Source organism: Cynocephalus volans, chromosome 7 (genome assembly GCF_027409185.1).
Source record: "Cynocephalus volans isolate mCynVol1 chromosome 7, mCynVol1.pri, whole genome shotgun sequence".
Taxonomy (NCBI): Eukaryota; Metazoa; Chordata; class Mammalia; order Dermoptera; family Cynocephalidae; genus Cynocephalus; species Cynocephalus volans.
Window position 1 is genome coordinate 144268230 of NC_084466.1, and position 17190 is coordinate 144285419.

General features: G+C 44.9%; 1 protein-coding gene across 1 annotated transcript in view; it reads left to right on the plus strand.

Moving 5' to 3' along the window:
* The first annotated feature begins 674 nt into the window (after positions 1–674).
* Positions 675–17190, plus strand: part of VWA2 (von Willebrand factor A domain containing 2) — a 36307-nt gene continuing 19791 nt past the window's right edge. The window contains exons 1-4 of the mRNA XM_063101608.1: positions 675–726; positions 4730–4804; positions 6202–6335; positions 13220–13329. Coding sequence (XP_062957678.1) covers positions 675–726; positions 4730–4804; positions 6202–6335; positions 13220–13329 — 371 coding nt within the window. The remainder of the gene's footprint in view (positions 727–4729; positions 4805–6201; positions 6336–13219; positions 13330–17190) is intronic.

Genomic DNA, 17190 nt, shown 5'->3' on the forward strand with positions numbered 1-17190 from the left:
CTGGCGTGGTCACTTAACTTTACAATGGGCATCTCGAACAGGATTAAGAGCTAGACAACTGGTGATGTCAACAGGATTCCGACATTAGCCAACAGTGTGACAGAGACTAACGTCTCATGTGCTCTTCTTTTAAAGCCCTCAGAACCACGCCCCAACCACCATTTTTAATCCATTCACTACGGCATGGTTCTACAATCCAATCAGCTCTATGAGGCCCGGCTTTTCAATTACCGTAATAGGATTTCCCACCCTCAACAGTTACAGTGGGGATTAAGCCTCAGTGAGGTTGGGGGGCATCCGATCTACAGCACGTGGCTAGTGAGGGCCTGGGCAGAGCTAAGAGCCAGGACTCCTACCCCTGGTCAGAGCACACCTTCCCTGGGTCTGTGAAGAAGCTGGGGTGGGTTTGGGGAGCAAGAGTGATATTCTGGGGAACATGTTAGATTGTTGTTTAAACTCAAAGTCATTGGAGAAAAGTCTTCCATGGCTTTGGGGGAAGTTGGGTCTTCTCCAGGCTACTGTAGTTTTGATGGTGAGGAGGGACTTCCAGGGTCATATTTGTGCCTGGCAGAAGGCTGAGTAGTTGCCATCTTGTTTGGTGGTGTGGCTTGGGGAGTTCACAGAACTAACTGCTGTTGCTTTGTTTCTTTTCCCAGCCCTATAGTTATATCAACATGCCCTCTTTCCTGTTGCTGGAAGCCATCTGTATTTTCCTGTTTTCCAGAGGTAAGATGTTTTTTGCTGGGGGGTAAAGTATTGGGGGTTTGGTTTATTTCAAATCCTATTAATTTTAACTTTTAAAGATCCTCGCATACATCTACGTCTGCCCATTCCACGGTCACCGTCCTAGTCTAAGGCACATCATCTTGTTCTTGGACCTCTGCACTAGCCTCCTGACTGGTCACCTTGGGTCCATTTAGTCCTCCTCCAAACCATTCTCCACGCAGAAGCCATTTCAAAATGCAAATCTGGTCATGTCTGGACCCTTCTCCACCCCCGCCTGAAACTTTTAAGCGACTTCCTATTGCTCTTAAGAGTCCCTGTCTGATGCCGTCCCCTCTTGCCCCTCCCCACCACCCTCTGCCCAGCACCCTTGCTGTCTCCTACCAGAGGTGCTATTTATGGTGGCCCCTCTGCCTGGATCACCCCCTCACGCCAACACTGCCACCCTGATAAACTCCTACCCATCCTTCAGCACCCTGCACAATTCCTCTGGGACCCCCAGATCTGTTCAGATTCCCCTGTTCAAATCTCCCATAGTTCTGCTCTGTAGCACTTAACACAGATTTGAGTTTACTCTTTCGTGAATTTTTATTCACCACCAGATTATCTCCTTACCTAACACTGTGCGTGGCACATGGTCTGTGTTCAAGAAGTACATTAGTGAATGAATATGGAGCAAATCAACTTTCTTTTTACTTCCCATTTTGTCCCTCTGAAGTTCCAGCCTCTTTGAAATATGAGATGGTGGCAAGGAGTCAATGTGTCTGTGGTTTGTCGTCATCCTGCAAGTGAGAACAAGTGGGCTGAGTGGCTGAACTGGCCGAGTCTAGCTGGGGATCCTCTTCTATAAAATTCAGGGGGTTGGACAGTTGGACTGTGTCCTCTGAAGTTCCTCCCTGGTCTGTATTTTGGTGAGAAGGTATTTGCTCTCTGCTGAGCTGGCTGCTGTCACCGCCTGCCTGTTCCTGGAGCCTGGGGGAGGCCAGAAAGGGGGGATGTAAGGGGCTGTTTGCCTCAGCCTTGCTGTTAAAGCCACCTGTTCCCCCACATCCCATCTCCAAACCATGTAGGGTGGACAGTGTAGCAAAGGAGCCTCATGGCCAATGGATTGGGGAGGGTCAGATGCGTCTGGGGCAGGGCCTGAATGAGGTCTCTGGGGCCTCAGGCGCAGTCCAGGTTCTGTTCCAGCTTGTCCTGAAACTTTGCCTTCTGTGCCCCTGTCCAGCCTACAGAGCATGTTCACATGCACTTGATCTGACCATCCCTGGGTTGTACAGATGAGGCAGGGGAGACCCAGAGAAGCTGTGTGGCTTGCCCAGGGTCACACAGCTATGTAGTAGAGCTGGGGCTACCACTCAGGTCACCCCACTCCTGAGCCGGTTCCACCACTCTGGGCTACTCTGGGTAGACAAAAATGTGCAGGAATTCTCTAAGTGCTAAAGTGAAAGAGTTTGACTAGATTTGTGATCCTCAACCTGCCTGCTCATTAGCCTCCCCTGTCCCCCAGGAGATTAAAGTTCTGGAGCCCAGGCAGGTGGTAGTCAGTGGAAAGGGGTTAGCAGCAGCAGCAATCACACTTTAATCAGCAGCAGCAATCACATATCAATCAGCTCCCTGTTCCAGGGGGAACCTCGGCAGAGTCTGGGTGTAATTTCACACGGAACATTTGGGATGTCACCCAGGCTGAAGGTGGCCTCACTTGGAGCCTGGCACCTGCCATAGTAGCTGAGCACATGGTACAGGGAGGCACAGTTAGCTGAGTGACATCTTTAGTGAATGGTCTCTGGTCATGGAACTCCCTTGCCCTCCCATCCTGGGGAGACAACTGGCCTGTCTCCAGCTGGAGAATTTTCTGGTAAGACATTTAAAAAGAAACAGTATTTTTCTGTTCTTTGAAGGGTCTTGGAGATTCCTCAGCTACTGGGCCTTTTGCCAGTAATTCATGGACTCATTTCTGGAAACCTTTGTGCCTGTGTGGTGCATGCAGAGAGCTGGGCTAGGTTCAGTGGAGTACGGGGGGAAATGTTTCTGTCCTCAGGCGCTTCCAAGGGAGCAGGGGTGAAGGGCCTACGGGGACACCACCACATTATGGGATGGGCTACAGTGGGCCCCAGGAATTGGCACAATCTTGATGATCTCTGAATGCAGTAAAACAGAAAGCCTCTAGTTTTTTGAAGTACTGTCCCTGCCTCTGTCCCAACATCTGCCATTTTTTAATGCAAATGGAAGATTTTTTTTTCTTTAATTCAATCTACTTACTGTCTTTGCCTGTAGTATAAGTCGACATATTTCCACCTCTGGTAACAAAACAGCAATGGCAATGGCAGACTGTCCTAGACCTAATGAAAGACATTTATCCGACAGCTTTTGACTGTGGTGCTAATTGCTGGTTCAGCATATTGACTTAGAATCTCCACAAGTAGAGATTGAGGGGAGAGAATATCAGGTGAGCAGGAACTGTCTGCTTCAAGATATGGTGGGGAGAGAGTTAGAGACTAGTTTAGTTTGCACTAGGGACTAATGAATGGGGAGGAGGCATGGAAGATAGAGCTGCGACCAGCCCAGGGGATGCTGAGCTAACAGGATGACCAACAGCATCGGCCACTGGCATTTCCCGGTAGAACCTGACAGCATTGTTTGGTGTCTCTCTTGTAATCACTTTCCTGGCAGGTGCAAACTCTGGGAGCCCAATTCTCCTGTGCTGTGTGATTTTACCTCTGTTTCCAGCAGCCCCTCATGCTCATGTTCCTTCACCTGTCCCCTTCTCGGGCCTGTTCCTGAGCTCTGCCCACCCCAGCCGTGTTTTCTCTGTGCTTAGTTGCCGGCCATCAACATTTATAAAGCAGCTGCGTGGACACTTCCTCTGCCACTAGACATCTACCTCTGCATTTGCAGAAGGGATTCTGGCCTTTCAAAATATCCCTCCAGGTGACCTCTCATTGTCCTTATGACTGGCATCATGGTTGGCTCGCCATTCAGCCGTCCTGGGGCTTGCTTGGGGTGTCACCCCTGCCCTCAAAATTTGTTTCTTAAATTGTGACTGATTGCTCATATACCATTATTATTTTACTGGGTATCAAAAAGAACAAAAAATTTATCCATGAACTTCCTACCCCAGAACTTTTTAGCCCTTGTTCATGTGAATCACGTTGAACAAATAAGTTGTCATTTCCTCATGCACCTCTGTCTCTAGATGTCCGTTCTCTCCCATGTTCCTCCAGCACAGATCACACTGAAGGGGGATCTCAGTGCCCACTTTGCTGTCTCTAAAGCTGTTTTTCCTTCAGATCAGTTCTCAGGTGCGATACTACAGAGTCAAAGGGTGTAAGCATTTTTATGACTCTTAATTCATTTGGGCAAATTGTTATCCAGATGGGTTGTACCAGCTTACCGTGCCAGCACTGGAAAAAAACTTTCCTAATTTCATCCTTCCCCAATTATATTTAAATTTAGAATTTGGTCACTTGAAGTTTACATTTAAAATGGTGTCTCATCATTTGAGTCAAAATATTTTGTCACCTGTTTGAACATTTTCCCTTGAGCTTTCCCATGAATCTGTTTCTTCTGTGGATTGTCTGTTCACAGCCAAGGTTAATTTTTATGGCAATGAGGTGTTTTGCCTGTGGGCCTGGCAGGGGGTGGGGGGTGCTTCTAAGGATGTACCTAGCGATAGTGCAGGGAGCTGCACCCGGAGAGGGACCCAGTTTTCCTACCTAAATAGGCACAAAAGTCTTCAGAATCCTAGGCTTGCTCTAGCCCCTCTGGATGTATTTTTAATCTTTCTCTTCAAAATATCCAGATTTAAATACTTCCTCCTAGAAGTGAGGTAGTTGGGGGGTTTCTTTATGCCCTCCATGTGGTCATTGCTGAGATACAAATATCATCAAAGTCTTGCACATTCCTGTGTTCTTTCCTGTTACCTGTGAGTCCCGGTCCCAGCATGTGGGGACTCAGACTCCTCTCCTCTCCGCCTTGCAATGACTGCTTCTGGCATTTTCTCTCCTAGTGTCCCCATGCCTCCCTCTTCAGGAAGTCCACGTAAGTCCGGAGACCATTGGGAAGATTTCAGCCGCCAGCAAAAGTAAGCCCATGTTTTACCCTCCAGACGTGCATTCAGACCCTGCCTGACGGACCTGAGGGAAACCTGCTCTTCCCGGGAGCTCCTGCCTGGCTCCCATCTTCCTTTCGTGCTGTGCCCAGAGTCATTTTCCCCAAATAGAGGCCTGACCACATGACTCTCCTTAGTTAGAAAACAAACAAACAAACAAACAAAACACCTCCGTGAGTCTTTATTGCTGAATTTCTTGGCCTGAGCCCCCAGGTCTCGTTACCCGACCACTGTCTATCCATCCTCGTCTTTGCCATATCCCTAACCCCCCCCACCCCACTCAGTGTCTGTCCCCACGCTGAAGCCACCCCAGCACGTTCCTGGAGGCCCCGCCTGCCCCTTTACCCATCTCTGGTGAGGGCCCCTTGTGCGTGCACAGCCCCAGTGCTGCCTTCTGGGTGGTGCTTGTCTGACTGTCACTCTCTTGTGCCCTTGTGGTGATGTGGGGACAGCAGGCAGCCTGGCTTTGATGCCTGGCTCCACCACTCGCTGGTACTTTGGCCTTAGAAAAGTTCCCGTGTTACCCCGTGCTCTGCTGTCCTCACCTGTCTAGTGGGACTAGAAAGAGTAAATCTACTTAGGGTTGGATGTGGGAGGTGGGGCGCGGGGGGTGACAGCTAAGAGACACAGGATTTCTTTTTGAGGTGATGGAAAGTGATCTAAAATTCAGGTGATGATGGGTTGTATCTGTGCATCTACTAAAAACCATTGGATTTTTCACTTAAAATGGGCAAATTGGGTGGTATGTGAATGATATCTCAATAAAACTTTCAAAGAAATGAGAAGGAATCTGTCTCAGCGTGGTTGTGGGAATGAAATAAATTAGTGCACGTCAGGTGTTTCCAGCAGCACCTGGCCTGTAGGAAGGGTGTGTCATGCTGGCTGTCATTATTACTACCTGAACTCCTGGGGAACACGGCCTCATGTATCCAGGTGCTCAGATGAGATCGTGGCCCCTCGAGGGCTGGGACCACAGCTTTTCAGTGTCCCTCACTGGGCAGTAGACCCTCCTCAGAGAGCTTAGTTAGTGTTGTTGAACTAGACTCTTCTATCGTTACAACAGCTTTCATGCAAGGGCCTGTTTGTGAGCTTCGTGCCTAGGGCGGGTGTGGGCTTCCCCCTTCTGAGGAGTTTCTTCAGTGTACGAGGGTCCTTCAAAACATTCATGGAAAGATTAGTATTTTTTTTTAATTCTATTTTTCCACAAATTTTTTGAAGTATCCTGGTATCTCTCCCCATCGTGATAAGAGGAGCAGTAGCCTGACTCACCGTGAGGTCCATTCCCCTTTCACTCTGCATTGGGAGTCAGAACCACTTGCTACCAAACTACAGGGAAGCTGGTTGTCACCCATCTGTCTCACTCTCCCTAGTGATGTGGTGCTCGGCTGCAGTGGACATCCTGTTTCTGTTAGATGGCTCGCACAGCATCGGCAAGGGGAGCTTTGAAAGGTCCAAGCACTTTGCCATCACGGTCTGTGACGCTCTGGACATCAACCCTGAGAGGGTGAGTGCAAGTCTTGTCAGTCTTTGTGTTAGGGTGTCTTTGGCTACAAGTGACAGAAACCCAATCTGAAGCCAAAGAGGGCATTTCCTAATTTGTGGAACTGGGAAGACTGAGGGGTAAGTCCTGGTTCCAGGTGTGGTGGGGTCTAAGGGCTCAGTCAAGGCTATCCGGCATCCTTCTCTTTTTCTCCTCTCAGTTTTTCTTTCCTTGGTTAGCTTCCTTCTCAGGCAGGTGTTGTTACATGGGAAAGCTACCCTGCATTGTCCTTCAAACTAGTGACCCCAGTAAAAAAGAAAGTAGACTTCTTTCCTTGTATGTCTGGCAAAAGTCCCAGGGAAGGCTCCAATTGGGCAGGCTTAGGTCACATGATGATCCTTTGGCCAATCACAGTAGTCAGAGGAAAGAGTCTCTGTTCAGACCAGAGTCAGTACTCATTCACGTTTTTGGGGTGGGAGGTGAACACATGGATTTGGTTCCCCAGTAGAAAGAGAGGCTGTGATTGAAGAATAGTGGGAAAGAGAGAGTATGCCGAGTAGACCAAAACTGGAAGTACCTGAGAAGACAAGAGTCTTAATATGAAGCACAGCTTTCACCCTCTCTGTTCACGTGAAAGCAGCTCCTCCTGCCTGAGTGAATCCAGCCAGTATCTTCATTTCTCATTTTTCCTGGCTTCAAATAGCAGGTCTTAACTATCAGCAGAGTGTGGTGGCTATGGCTCTTTTGTCTAGAGGGCATTATTTAACAACCCAACAGAAAAATGAGCAACAAATAGACAGTTCCTAGAAAACAAAACCCAGATAACCCTTAGGCATAGGAAAAGATGCCCAACCTCACTCAATGTAATAGCAAATCTCCAACTCACATACCATTTTTCACTGACTGAATTAGCAAAAATCCAAAGTTTGGTAACATGCTCCATTGGCAAATCTTTAAGAAACTTGTTTCCATGCGCTGCTGATGGGAGTATAAACTGGTGCAACCTCTGAGGGGGCAATCCAACAGCATCCATCAAAACTACAAAGGTTTGGACCCTTTGATGCAGCAATTCCACTTCTAGGAATTTATCTTACAGATACTCCCATCAGTGCAAAATAACACCGTCCAGAGTTATTCAGTGCAGTGTTATTTGTAATAGAAAAAGATTTTAGGCAATCCAAATGTCCATTGACAGGGGACAAACTAATCCATTATGGTGCATTCATATAATGAAACCCTGAGCAGCTGCAGAAAATGAATGAGGAAACTCTATAGGGAAAGACGCCACAACCAATTATGTGTAAAAAGTAAGTGCAGATGGTATGTAGAATATGTTGCTTTTTATGTAAAAAAGTAAAGGGGAATGAATGAGAATCTGTATTTGTATTTGCTTGTCTACTCATAAAGAAACTGGAAGGATTTGTAAGAGGCTAAAAACAGTGGTTTCCCACTGACAGGGAGGGTGGGTGTGGGGGACGTAAAAAATTGTAGTAGAATTGTAGAAAAATATACCTTTAATGTACGCAGTTTTGTAACAAATGCTTGCTAAACACATTTTAATTAAAGCAGCTCCTGAGAGGCCATATAAAGGTCAGGCGGGCCCAAGCACACTAAACATTCCAAGGAAGGGAATGACCCCACCCTGTTCCAGGAACTAACTAGTTCCTTATCAAAAGGCCACCCAGCTAGACCCCAGGGAAGATAAACGATTGAGAAATGCGCTGTTCCTTATCGGGGTGCCAGCCAGCCTGCTAAAGCCTACCTGTAAATCTAAAGGTGCCACAAATCTATTGGGGTACCAGCCTGCTAAAGCCTACCCATAAATCTAAAGGCGCCACAGATTACCAGCAAATCATCCTGTCACAAAGATCTGTTCAGAAAAACTATAAAAGATGCTTGTATTGTAAACTCGTGGTCGCTTTTGTCTTGAATGCCGAGTGACCCCAGCATGCTGGAAATAAACTCCTCTTGCTTGATTGCATCGGACTCTGTCTCGTGGTCTTTGTGAGGTGAGCCATCCCAACGTGTGGGGTTTGTGCATGGTGCACGGATCTTACATGGGAACTGAGCAGACAGGGCACAGGCCAGAGGGAGACTCATCAATACAGACTTTTTTACACTTTCTGTATTTTGAACCATGTGAACCTACCCAAAAATCAAATAAAAAATTAGGAAGGGCATTTTGGTCTGGAAAGCCATAATTATTTGAATACAGGTTGGGGAGGAAGTGGTTTTCCAAGATGATATTCCTTGGGTTAATCCTAGCAAAACCTCTAGGATTTAGGAGCAAAGGGGGCTTTTAATGAAGGCCAGGTTTTCTCCAGAATGGCATGTCATTTTGAAAAGTGAGCACCTTACCCTGGACCTCAGGCAGTCTCGCACAGCCATCTGAAGACTCCATCGCAGATGTTCACTCTAGACACAAGCAGCCCAGAAGTTGTGACCGTGATGTCAACTCAGCATAGACCTTAAAAGGGCCAGGGCCAAGGACTTCTGAATCCCCACCCTCCTCCACATGGAGCCCTGCTTTTAAAAGGATTCCCTGTGAAGTTTCACTGGTTATTCATGAAGGAAGTAAAATAAAGATCAAACACTACTGACCTTAGCATTGGTGTAGTGTGTCCTGAAATGAGTGGCCTGGAGACCCCTGAGGATGGCAAGTTGGGAGAGAAGAGTTGGATGGATTATTAGTGCATGTTTTACTGATGAGGAAATAGGCTCGGAGAGGCCAAGTGACTGCCCAGTGTCACACAGCAATCTCAGGAGATAGCTAAGTGTGGAAGAACTGGGGTTCTTGACTCTCAGCCCAGCGCTTGCTCCATTGGGCCATTTGTCTCTCCCAGTGACTAGCCTCTGGGCAGGGAGGAGGTGATGACACTCAGAATTCACACCCTGCTATCACACAGCAAATGGCCAGCCAGTGATGTGGCAGAGTGTGGGGGTGGAGAGATGTAAGAAAGCCAAGACAAGAAACTTCATGGCTGGTTCTGTTAGGGGCAGATCCCCAGAGTTCAGGGAATTTAAGTTCAGTGTTGCCAGGCCACATCTGGAATGTGGCATTGAGTTCTGGGGGCTGATTTTTAGGTTAGATAATAGCAAACTGATCGTCTGCACCAGAGAGGCAGGACAGTGAAAGGCCTGGAAACTTCTGTAGATGAGGGAACCTGATTATCTTTTTCATGTGAAAGATGGTGCAGAACAGCTCTATTTTATTAACCATAATCTGAGAGAACTTTCTCCCAGCAGGACTCAGGGAGCAAAGGAATCAGGTGTCTATTTGAGTCAGTGTCTCGACCCCCATGGTGCTTACACAGACTCCTCGGCTTCTGTAGAAGGGTTTTTGCATAAGGGCGATTCCAGATGGTTCAGTCTGATGTGGGGCTTCAGGTTTTATGTTTTCGATGCTGCATTTTTGTGTCTTCTTTTTGTTATCTCCGTGTACAGGGATTTTATTTGCATCTTGTCTTGCTTTCTATAACTTCCGGTTTTCACAAGGAAATTTTCAAGTAGGTGTAAATTAAGGATTTAATGGGCGCTCTGTTGTTGAGGTTGATTTAAGGTGTTTGTTCCTCTCAACACTTCAAAGCTGAGAAGCTCACTTCCTGGCCCTCTCATGATTGCAGCAGAGTGATTACAGTGTGGTGAGAAACCTGGGTGGGTTTGCTTCTGAGTAAGTAAACTGAAGATAAAAAGCGACTATTTGGCTCCCAAACTACCCATTAAATAAAATGCCTTAACTCCTGACTTAAGCTGTTTTCCTTCTTGTTTTGTTTTGAAGTTGTATCCTTCCTGTTTAACCCAAGTAAATACACCCAGCTGTTGGTCGCAAGGGAGTTTTTTTTTTTTCTTTTTTTAAACTAAGTACTATAATTCATTCACGTGGTTCAATAAAAAGATTTACAGTGAAAAATCTCCCACCCACACATTTCCTATTGCTCAGTCCTCCTACCTGTTCTCTTGAGCACCCTTTCAGAATCACTTCATGCAAATCAAGCAATATGAGTAGAATCGAGTCCCCTTAGGGGATATGTTCCAAGATTCCCAGTGCATGCCTGAAACCACAGATAGTATCAAACCCCACATATACCATGTTTTTTCCTATACATACCTATGATAAAGTTTATTTTATAAATTAGGCACAGTAAGAGATTAACAACAATAACTAATAATAAAAATAGAACAATTATAACAATTATAACTAATAAAAATTATGAGAATGGGGTCTTCCCTCTTTCTCTGTCTCAAAATACCTTATTGTATGAGGGTATTACAAAAAGTTCATGGAAAGATTTGTATTGTCTTTCAATTCTATTTTTCCACGAACTTTTTGTAGTACCCTTGTATTGTACTCACTCTTCTTCTTGTGACCTGTCAATCTGATAATCGAGAGGCCTACTAAGTGACTAAAAGGTGGGCAGCGTAGACAGCAGAGAGACGCAGAACAAAGGTATGAGTCACAGCCAAGCAGCCTGAGCAGGATGAAGCAGGGCAGTGCGAGATCTTGTCACACTACTCAGAACGGCACTCAATTCAAAATCCATGAATTGTTTATTTCTGGAATTTTCCATTTAATATTTTTGGACTGCAGTAGGCTGCAGGTAACTGAAACCATGGATAAGGGGGAACTACTGCATATATTTTTATTTCCCCCTTTTTACACAAAAGGTAGCATCGTATACACACTGTGCTAGCTCCTGCCTTTTTCTCTTCACATTATCTGGGAAATCTTTCCATATCCGTATATAGGTATGTGTTATTTTTTGCAGCTAATTAATGTTCCATTATAAGGATTTATCAATTTCTAATTAGCCAACTTCTTATTGATGGACATTTGCCATTACAAATACACTGTGACTTATAAATATGTCATTTCACATATTTGGAAGTGTATCTATAGGATGAATTTCCAATAGCCCTATGCATTTTTAATTTTCAATAAATATTGACAAATTGCTTTCTATGGATGCTGTATCAATTTACATTCCCACCAGCAGTATTTGAGAATGCTTACCTCCCCCTGCAAACATTGTATCTGTTTTTTTGCTAAACTGATATGGGAAAGTGCTATCTCGGTGTGGTGTCTGCAGTATGTCAAGCATCTTTCCATTAAAGAGTCATTTGTATTTCCTGTTCTGTGATCTCTGTTCATATCCTTTGCCCATTTTCTGTTGGATTGTTGGTCTTTTGTATATCAACTGCTAGACACTCTTTTATGTATTGAGGAAACTAACACTTTGTCTCCAACATGAGTCGCAGATAATTTTTCCATTTTGTCTTCATTTTTTATTGCATTAAGGTATGTTTGCCCTGCAGAAGTTGGTTTTTTTCATGTATTTGGATTTATCAATCTTTCCATTATGGGCTTCTAGATCTTAAGTCCTAGTGAGGTCTTTTGTACTTTTAAGTTATAAAGGAATTCTCCCAGGAGTCCTTCTAGAACTTTCATGGTTAGATTTTTCACTTTTGAATCTTGAATCCACTTGCAATTTACCCTATATTTTTTGTAGATTGCTCTCCAGTTGTCCCAACAGTATTTACTGACTAGATGATTTGAGATGCCCCCTTTTTATCAACATACTAAATTCAAGGTAAATCTTGGAAGGGATCCTTCTCAGAAACTTCATCCTGAGTTTGTCTACTGCTCTGACTTCCTGCGTTCATCTCCCCTAAGTCCCCACCCAAGACTTAAATTTCTTCCTACTTAAGATGCCCAACAGCTGCTCCTTGGAACTTGCTGCCTGTAGAAGGGAAGTCCAGAGCTGAGCCCATCTCCCGAGCACCAGGCCTGTTAAGGGACTGCAGGGAGGGGATTCAAGTGGGGAGCAAAAGGCAGCATCATTGCTCAAATGTGAAGCACTTGGTCTGTTTGAAATCTTGGTTGGTACTGGGATTAGTTGTGAGAATAGTAACTGAGAAAGTGGTTTTCTCCAGGGGCTTTGGAGACCCAGGAGTGGGTGTAAGACTTGGGCCCTCGAGAAGAAACCCGAATATTTATAATCTTCTCTGCTCAAGACACGCTAGTGACTTAAGGGTCCAAAGAATGACTTCACTCAGTTTTCCTTCTCCTGTTTTGCAAGGCATTGGACTTTCTCCTGTTAAGAGACAAAATACGTTCGGATTCCCTCACGACGGGGGAAGTTTACCTCCTGTGTTGCTCGTGGTCAGTTTTGGGTGCTGATTGTACCCCAGTCTGACTCTGGTCTAGAGACCCAGCCTTTCTCTAGTTGGCAGGAGCAGGCCTGGAGGGGCTGGCCATCCAATGAAGGATGGGTGTGGGGAGGTTGTGGTTAGTGATGAGCCACCAGTGATGGTGGCTGTGGTTAGCTTCTGTGGCATAGGCCTCTGTTGGCTGCTGAGATGGCAAGAAGGTAAGTGAGACCTAGGAAGGACCATAGGCACAGAGTCCAATGGCCTGGCTCCCTTTCTTACCGGCCCTGGGCAAGCAAGCCCTTGCCTTGGGCCAGATCTGTACACTCTTCACATTTGAGTTTCTCCAACAATCATGTGTGTATTAATCGTGCCTCTACGAGTTAAATGAGATCATGGATGAGACTACACGAAACAGCTCTTGTGCCTGGTAAAAATGAGCGGAGACCTGCCCTAAAGATGCTCACAGCTCAACTAAGAAAGCTGCCAGGATGTTTAGCTACCCTTTGGGGGGAGATGGCTCAAGAATGTTGGATGGGGTTATCAGTGCCGAACACAGGCAGATTTGACTGCTTCCTTCCAGATTCTCCAACTGGTCTGTGGAACCTTCTTTTAAGGAGGCTAGAGAATGCTCTGGCACTGGTATTTGTTGAGTAGGCAGAAGGCAGGTTCATTAACCTTTCTTGTCCCTTCTTTCCTCTCGGGAATGTTTATGACCTGACCCCAATCTCGGGCCCTGGGCCCCCTGTCTCCTACTGCAGGTCAGAGTGGGAGCATTCCAGTTCAGTTCTGCTCCTCTTCTGGAATTCCCCTTGGATTCATTTTCAACCCGACAGGAAGTAAAGGAAAAAATCAAGAGGATGGTGTTCAAGTAAGTATGATAAGATACCGCAGTGTTAGGGTGAAGCCAGCTGCTCTTAAAATCGCTCCCTTGAAGGGTTTGGCCCTGCTTTTGGCCTCACAGAGCAGGCTCTGGACCCTGGGCCTGCTTCCAGAACCCCAGCTGTGCACTGTGGGTAACAAGTATTCCCTTCTCATGACTGTCCCTCCTTGTTAAATGGTAATGTCCCAGGTGGGAATTTAAATGCAAGTTTAAAAAAAATAGAATTTGCTGCTACTATATGTATTTGTCAGTTACCTAGGACAAAGGGCTATTGGAGGTTGAGACTGGGGTTGAGAGCGTGGGGTGGTGGGAAGAACACTGGGTCCTGCTCCCAGTTCTGTCCCTGGTGGCCACTGCAGCTTCAGTAGTTCACCACACTTCTCGGAGCCTCATTTTCTTTCTAAAAAGAGTAAGTGCCCCTCTGTTATTGAGAGTGCTTTAAAAAATATGAATAGGTATGTGCACACCCTGTATATACTCATATCTGTATGTAGTAGGGTCAAACTTTACTCACATTACAAGTCAGCTGACGTGTGTGTCTGCATGTGATGTGTGTGTGTGCTTGTGTGTGTGTGTGTGTGTGTGTGTGTGTGTGTATGCAGTACTTCAGAAAGTTCATGGAAAGATTCATATTACCTTTCAATTCTATTTTTCCATGAACTTTTAGAAGTACCCTCATATTTTGTGTATAAATATTTTGTATGTGTATTTATATACAAACATATATACATATAATCTGTATATATATAAATGTGTGTTATACACACACTCATATATACATATACAGACATATATTTACACTTACATATATCTACACACACACGTATAATGCTCTTCCAAGCCCTCACAGAAGAATGACTTTGCTTTGCCGCTTGCCACTCTGATCTCTGGATCTGCTCTTGTCTCTGCTGCCCCTTGTGCTAGCGTCCACTGAAGTCCATGGTCCTAGCCATTTGTGATTGTCACCTCCAATTGCAAAGGTCCTGAACTCTGAGGTCCTTTTTCCAGTCTTAAGCCTCTGTAGCTCCACCAGTGGTCTCAAGAAGCCTGAAACCACATACTGGGCACAGCAGGAACTTTGGGGGTCCCACAGACCCCAGGGAAGCCCTAGGGACCCTCAGTCACTTTATCTTAGACTGTTTATCCCTGCCCTTTCCTCTGCTTGTGGATGCCCTGAACAGAAAGAGCAAGTCATATGCAAGAAGGTGTGAAAGGAAAAAGCACATTAATATGTTTTTTAAAAAATATATTAGTGCACACCAGTGTTTCCTTTTCCCCTAGGAGCCTTCTGCCCATGGGGCCTCCAAGAATTGGTTTCCTATAGAGAATAGTCTCAGCCTCGCTCCCACATCTTGGGCCCAGACACACAGAGCAGAGTTTGTCGAAGTGAGGTCTTAGGGCCACCCAGGTCAAAATCGTCTAGGGAGTGTGTTAAAAATGGCTGCCTGGTGTCCCTCCCAGATCTACTGAATCCCTCTCTGGTCTGGGCTGGTATACTTAGGAATCCATACTTTAAAAGGTGTCTGCCCACCCCCACCTTCCCTATGACTGTTGTACACACTAGCTTTTTAAAATAGCTTCATTGAGATGTCATTCTTATGCCATGAAGTTCACACATTTCCTGTGTACAATTCAATGGTTTTGACTGTATTTACAGAGTTATATGACTATTACTATAATCTAATTTTTGAACATTTTTATCATCCCCCCCAAAAACTTGTAAATAGGCATTTCTCCAAAGAAGAGATACCAATGGCCAATAAGTACATGAAAAGATGCTCAACACTGTTAGCCATTAGGTGAGATTGGGCGTGTTCAGGGTGGTGTGGCCGTAGACTCAGGTGTTAGAGAAGTGCAGATCAGATGCACAGTGAGATACCATGTCATAGTCACTAGGAAGCCTAAAACAGCAGACTGATAATGAGTTGGCAAGGACATGGAAAAACTGGAACTCTCATACACTGCTGGTAGGATTGTAAAGGTTGTGCCTGCCACTTTGGGAAATAGTTTGGCAGTTCCTCAAAATGTTAAACACAGAGTTACCGTATGACCAGCAATTCTACTTTAAGAGAATTGAAAACATATACCCACACAAAGGCTTGTACACTAATGTTCATAGCAGCATTATTTATTATTTATTATTCAAACATATACCCACACAAAAACTTGTTCACTAATCTCATAGCAGCTCCAATGTGGAAACAACACAAATGTCCAACTGAAGGATGGACAAACAAAATGTGTTATATCCATGTAATTGAGTATTATTCAGCCCTAAAAAGGAATTCATACAAAAACTAATTCCTGCTACATCATGGATGAACCTTGAAGACATAATGCTAAATAAAAGAAGCCAGTCACAAAAGGTCACATACTGTGTGATTTATTTTTATGAAATGTCTAGAATAGGTAAATCCATGGATAAAAAGTAGACTAATCATTGCCACAGGCTGGGGGGAAGAGGAATGACTGCCGATGAGTGTGGGGTTGCTTTTGAGGATGATGAAAAAAATGTTTTTGACTTAGATGGTGATGGTTGCCCAACTCTGTGTCTGTGAATATACTAAAACCCACTGAATTATGGTATATGAATCATGTCAATAAGGTAGTCATAAAAAAAGACTTTGTACACATTATATACACACTGTATAGAATGTGCCTCTGCAGAAAAAAATTAGCCTATTGGTTTAAGTTTAGCACAGAGAGTCAAATACCATATGGGTGACTTTGACTCAAATGATTCAGCCCTGCTCTCATCTGAAAAACTAAGCAAATTGCAAAGAAATCACACAAAAAAGCACGTTAGAGGTCATCGAGCATCTAGTCCAACCCTTTATTTTACAGAGGATATTTTACAGGTAAGGAGCAAGTGGCCTGGCTGGGTCACACTGTTAGTCCGGCTGTCCTTTTCCACCTCTCCCCACCCTCCACCCCCAAATAATTAATTGAGCCTCTTTTCAGCTGTGTTGAAAGTCCTAACAAGGGGCTTGAGAGTGTTATTCATGACAAATGAGATCCAGAGACACACTAAGCATGTGCCAAGTGAGGACATGAGGATGGAGAAAGTAGCCTCTTTATGCACCGACCAAGTTGAGCTCTTCTTTTAGGGATGTGCATGGTTAGCACTTCTGTATCCTAGGACACCTAAGAGAGACAACAAACAAGGCAAGGAGGTGGTAACTAATTTTTGGCTACAGTTGTGGTGTCATTGAGGACACTAAGAATGAAGACATGCTATCGTGAATCAGAACAGAAGAATGTTGGCCGAGTAGGAGTGATGACCTCCCTGGGGTTACTCTGTTTCTGCAATGAAGTCTTAAATGCTTGACTGATTAGGACAGCTCCACACAACCCCAGGACCCTTGCCTTTCCAGACCAAAGCAATCCACCAAAAGTGTGGTTTGAGTTGGTTAAGAAACCACCCTGACAATCTCATTATTGCTACTTGGCAAGAAGTTTAAAAAATGTTACGGTCAAGCCTTCTAATATTGCACCCAATGGTGACATAAAATCAGATACAACAGGGCTGGCAGTTGGTTCCCAAATGCTCAGAACTCCTGGCCAGCTGGCCCCATGGGCTCACCCGCTTACTTCATTAACCCGCTTACTTCATTAACCTCACAGTAACAACCTTGAGTTCTCTTTGACTGAATTTTTTGGACTCCCTTTACTGCTTTATCAGCACTTTGTAGTTTTGTCGCTACTTTACCTTAGCACAAAACCTTTTACAGCTGTCATTGGTCCCTTCCAAACTGAATTAACATTTAAAGATACCTTTTAGAATAGTTAGAATTGCAAAGCATTTGTTCTTTTTTTTTCCTTAATATTATTTGGTGTGTGCTTTTGCAT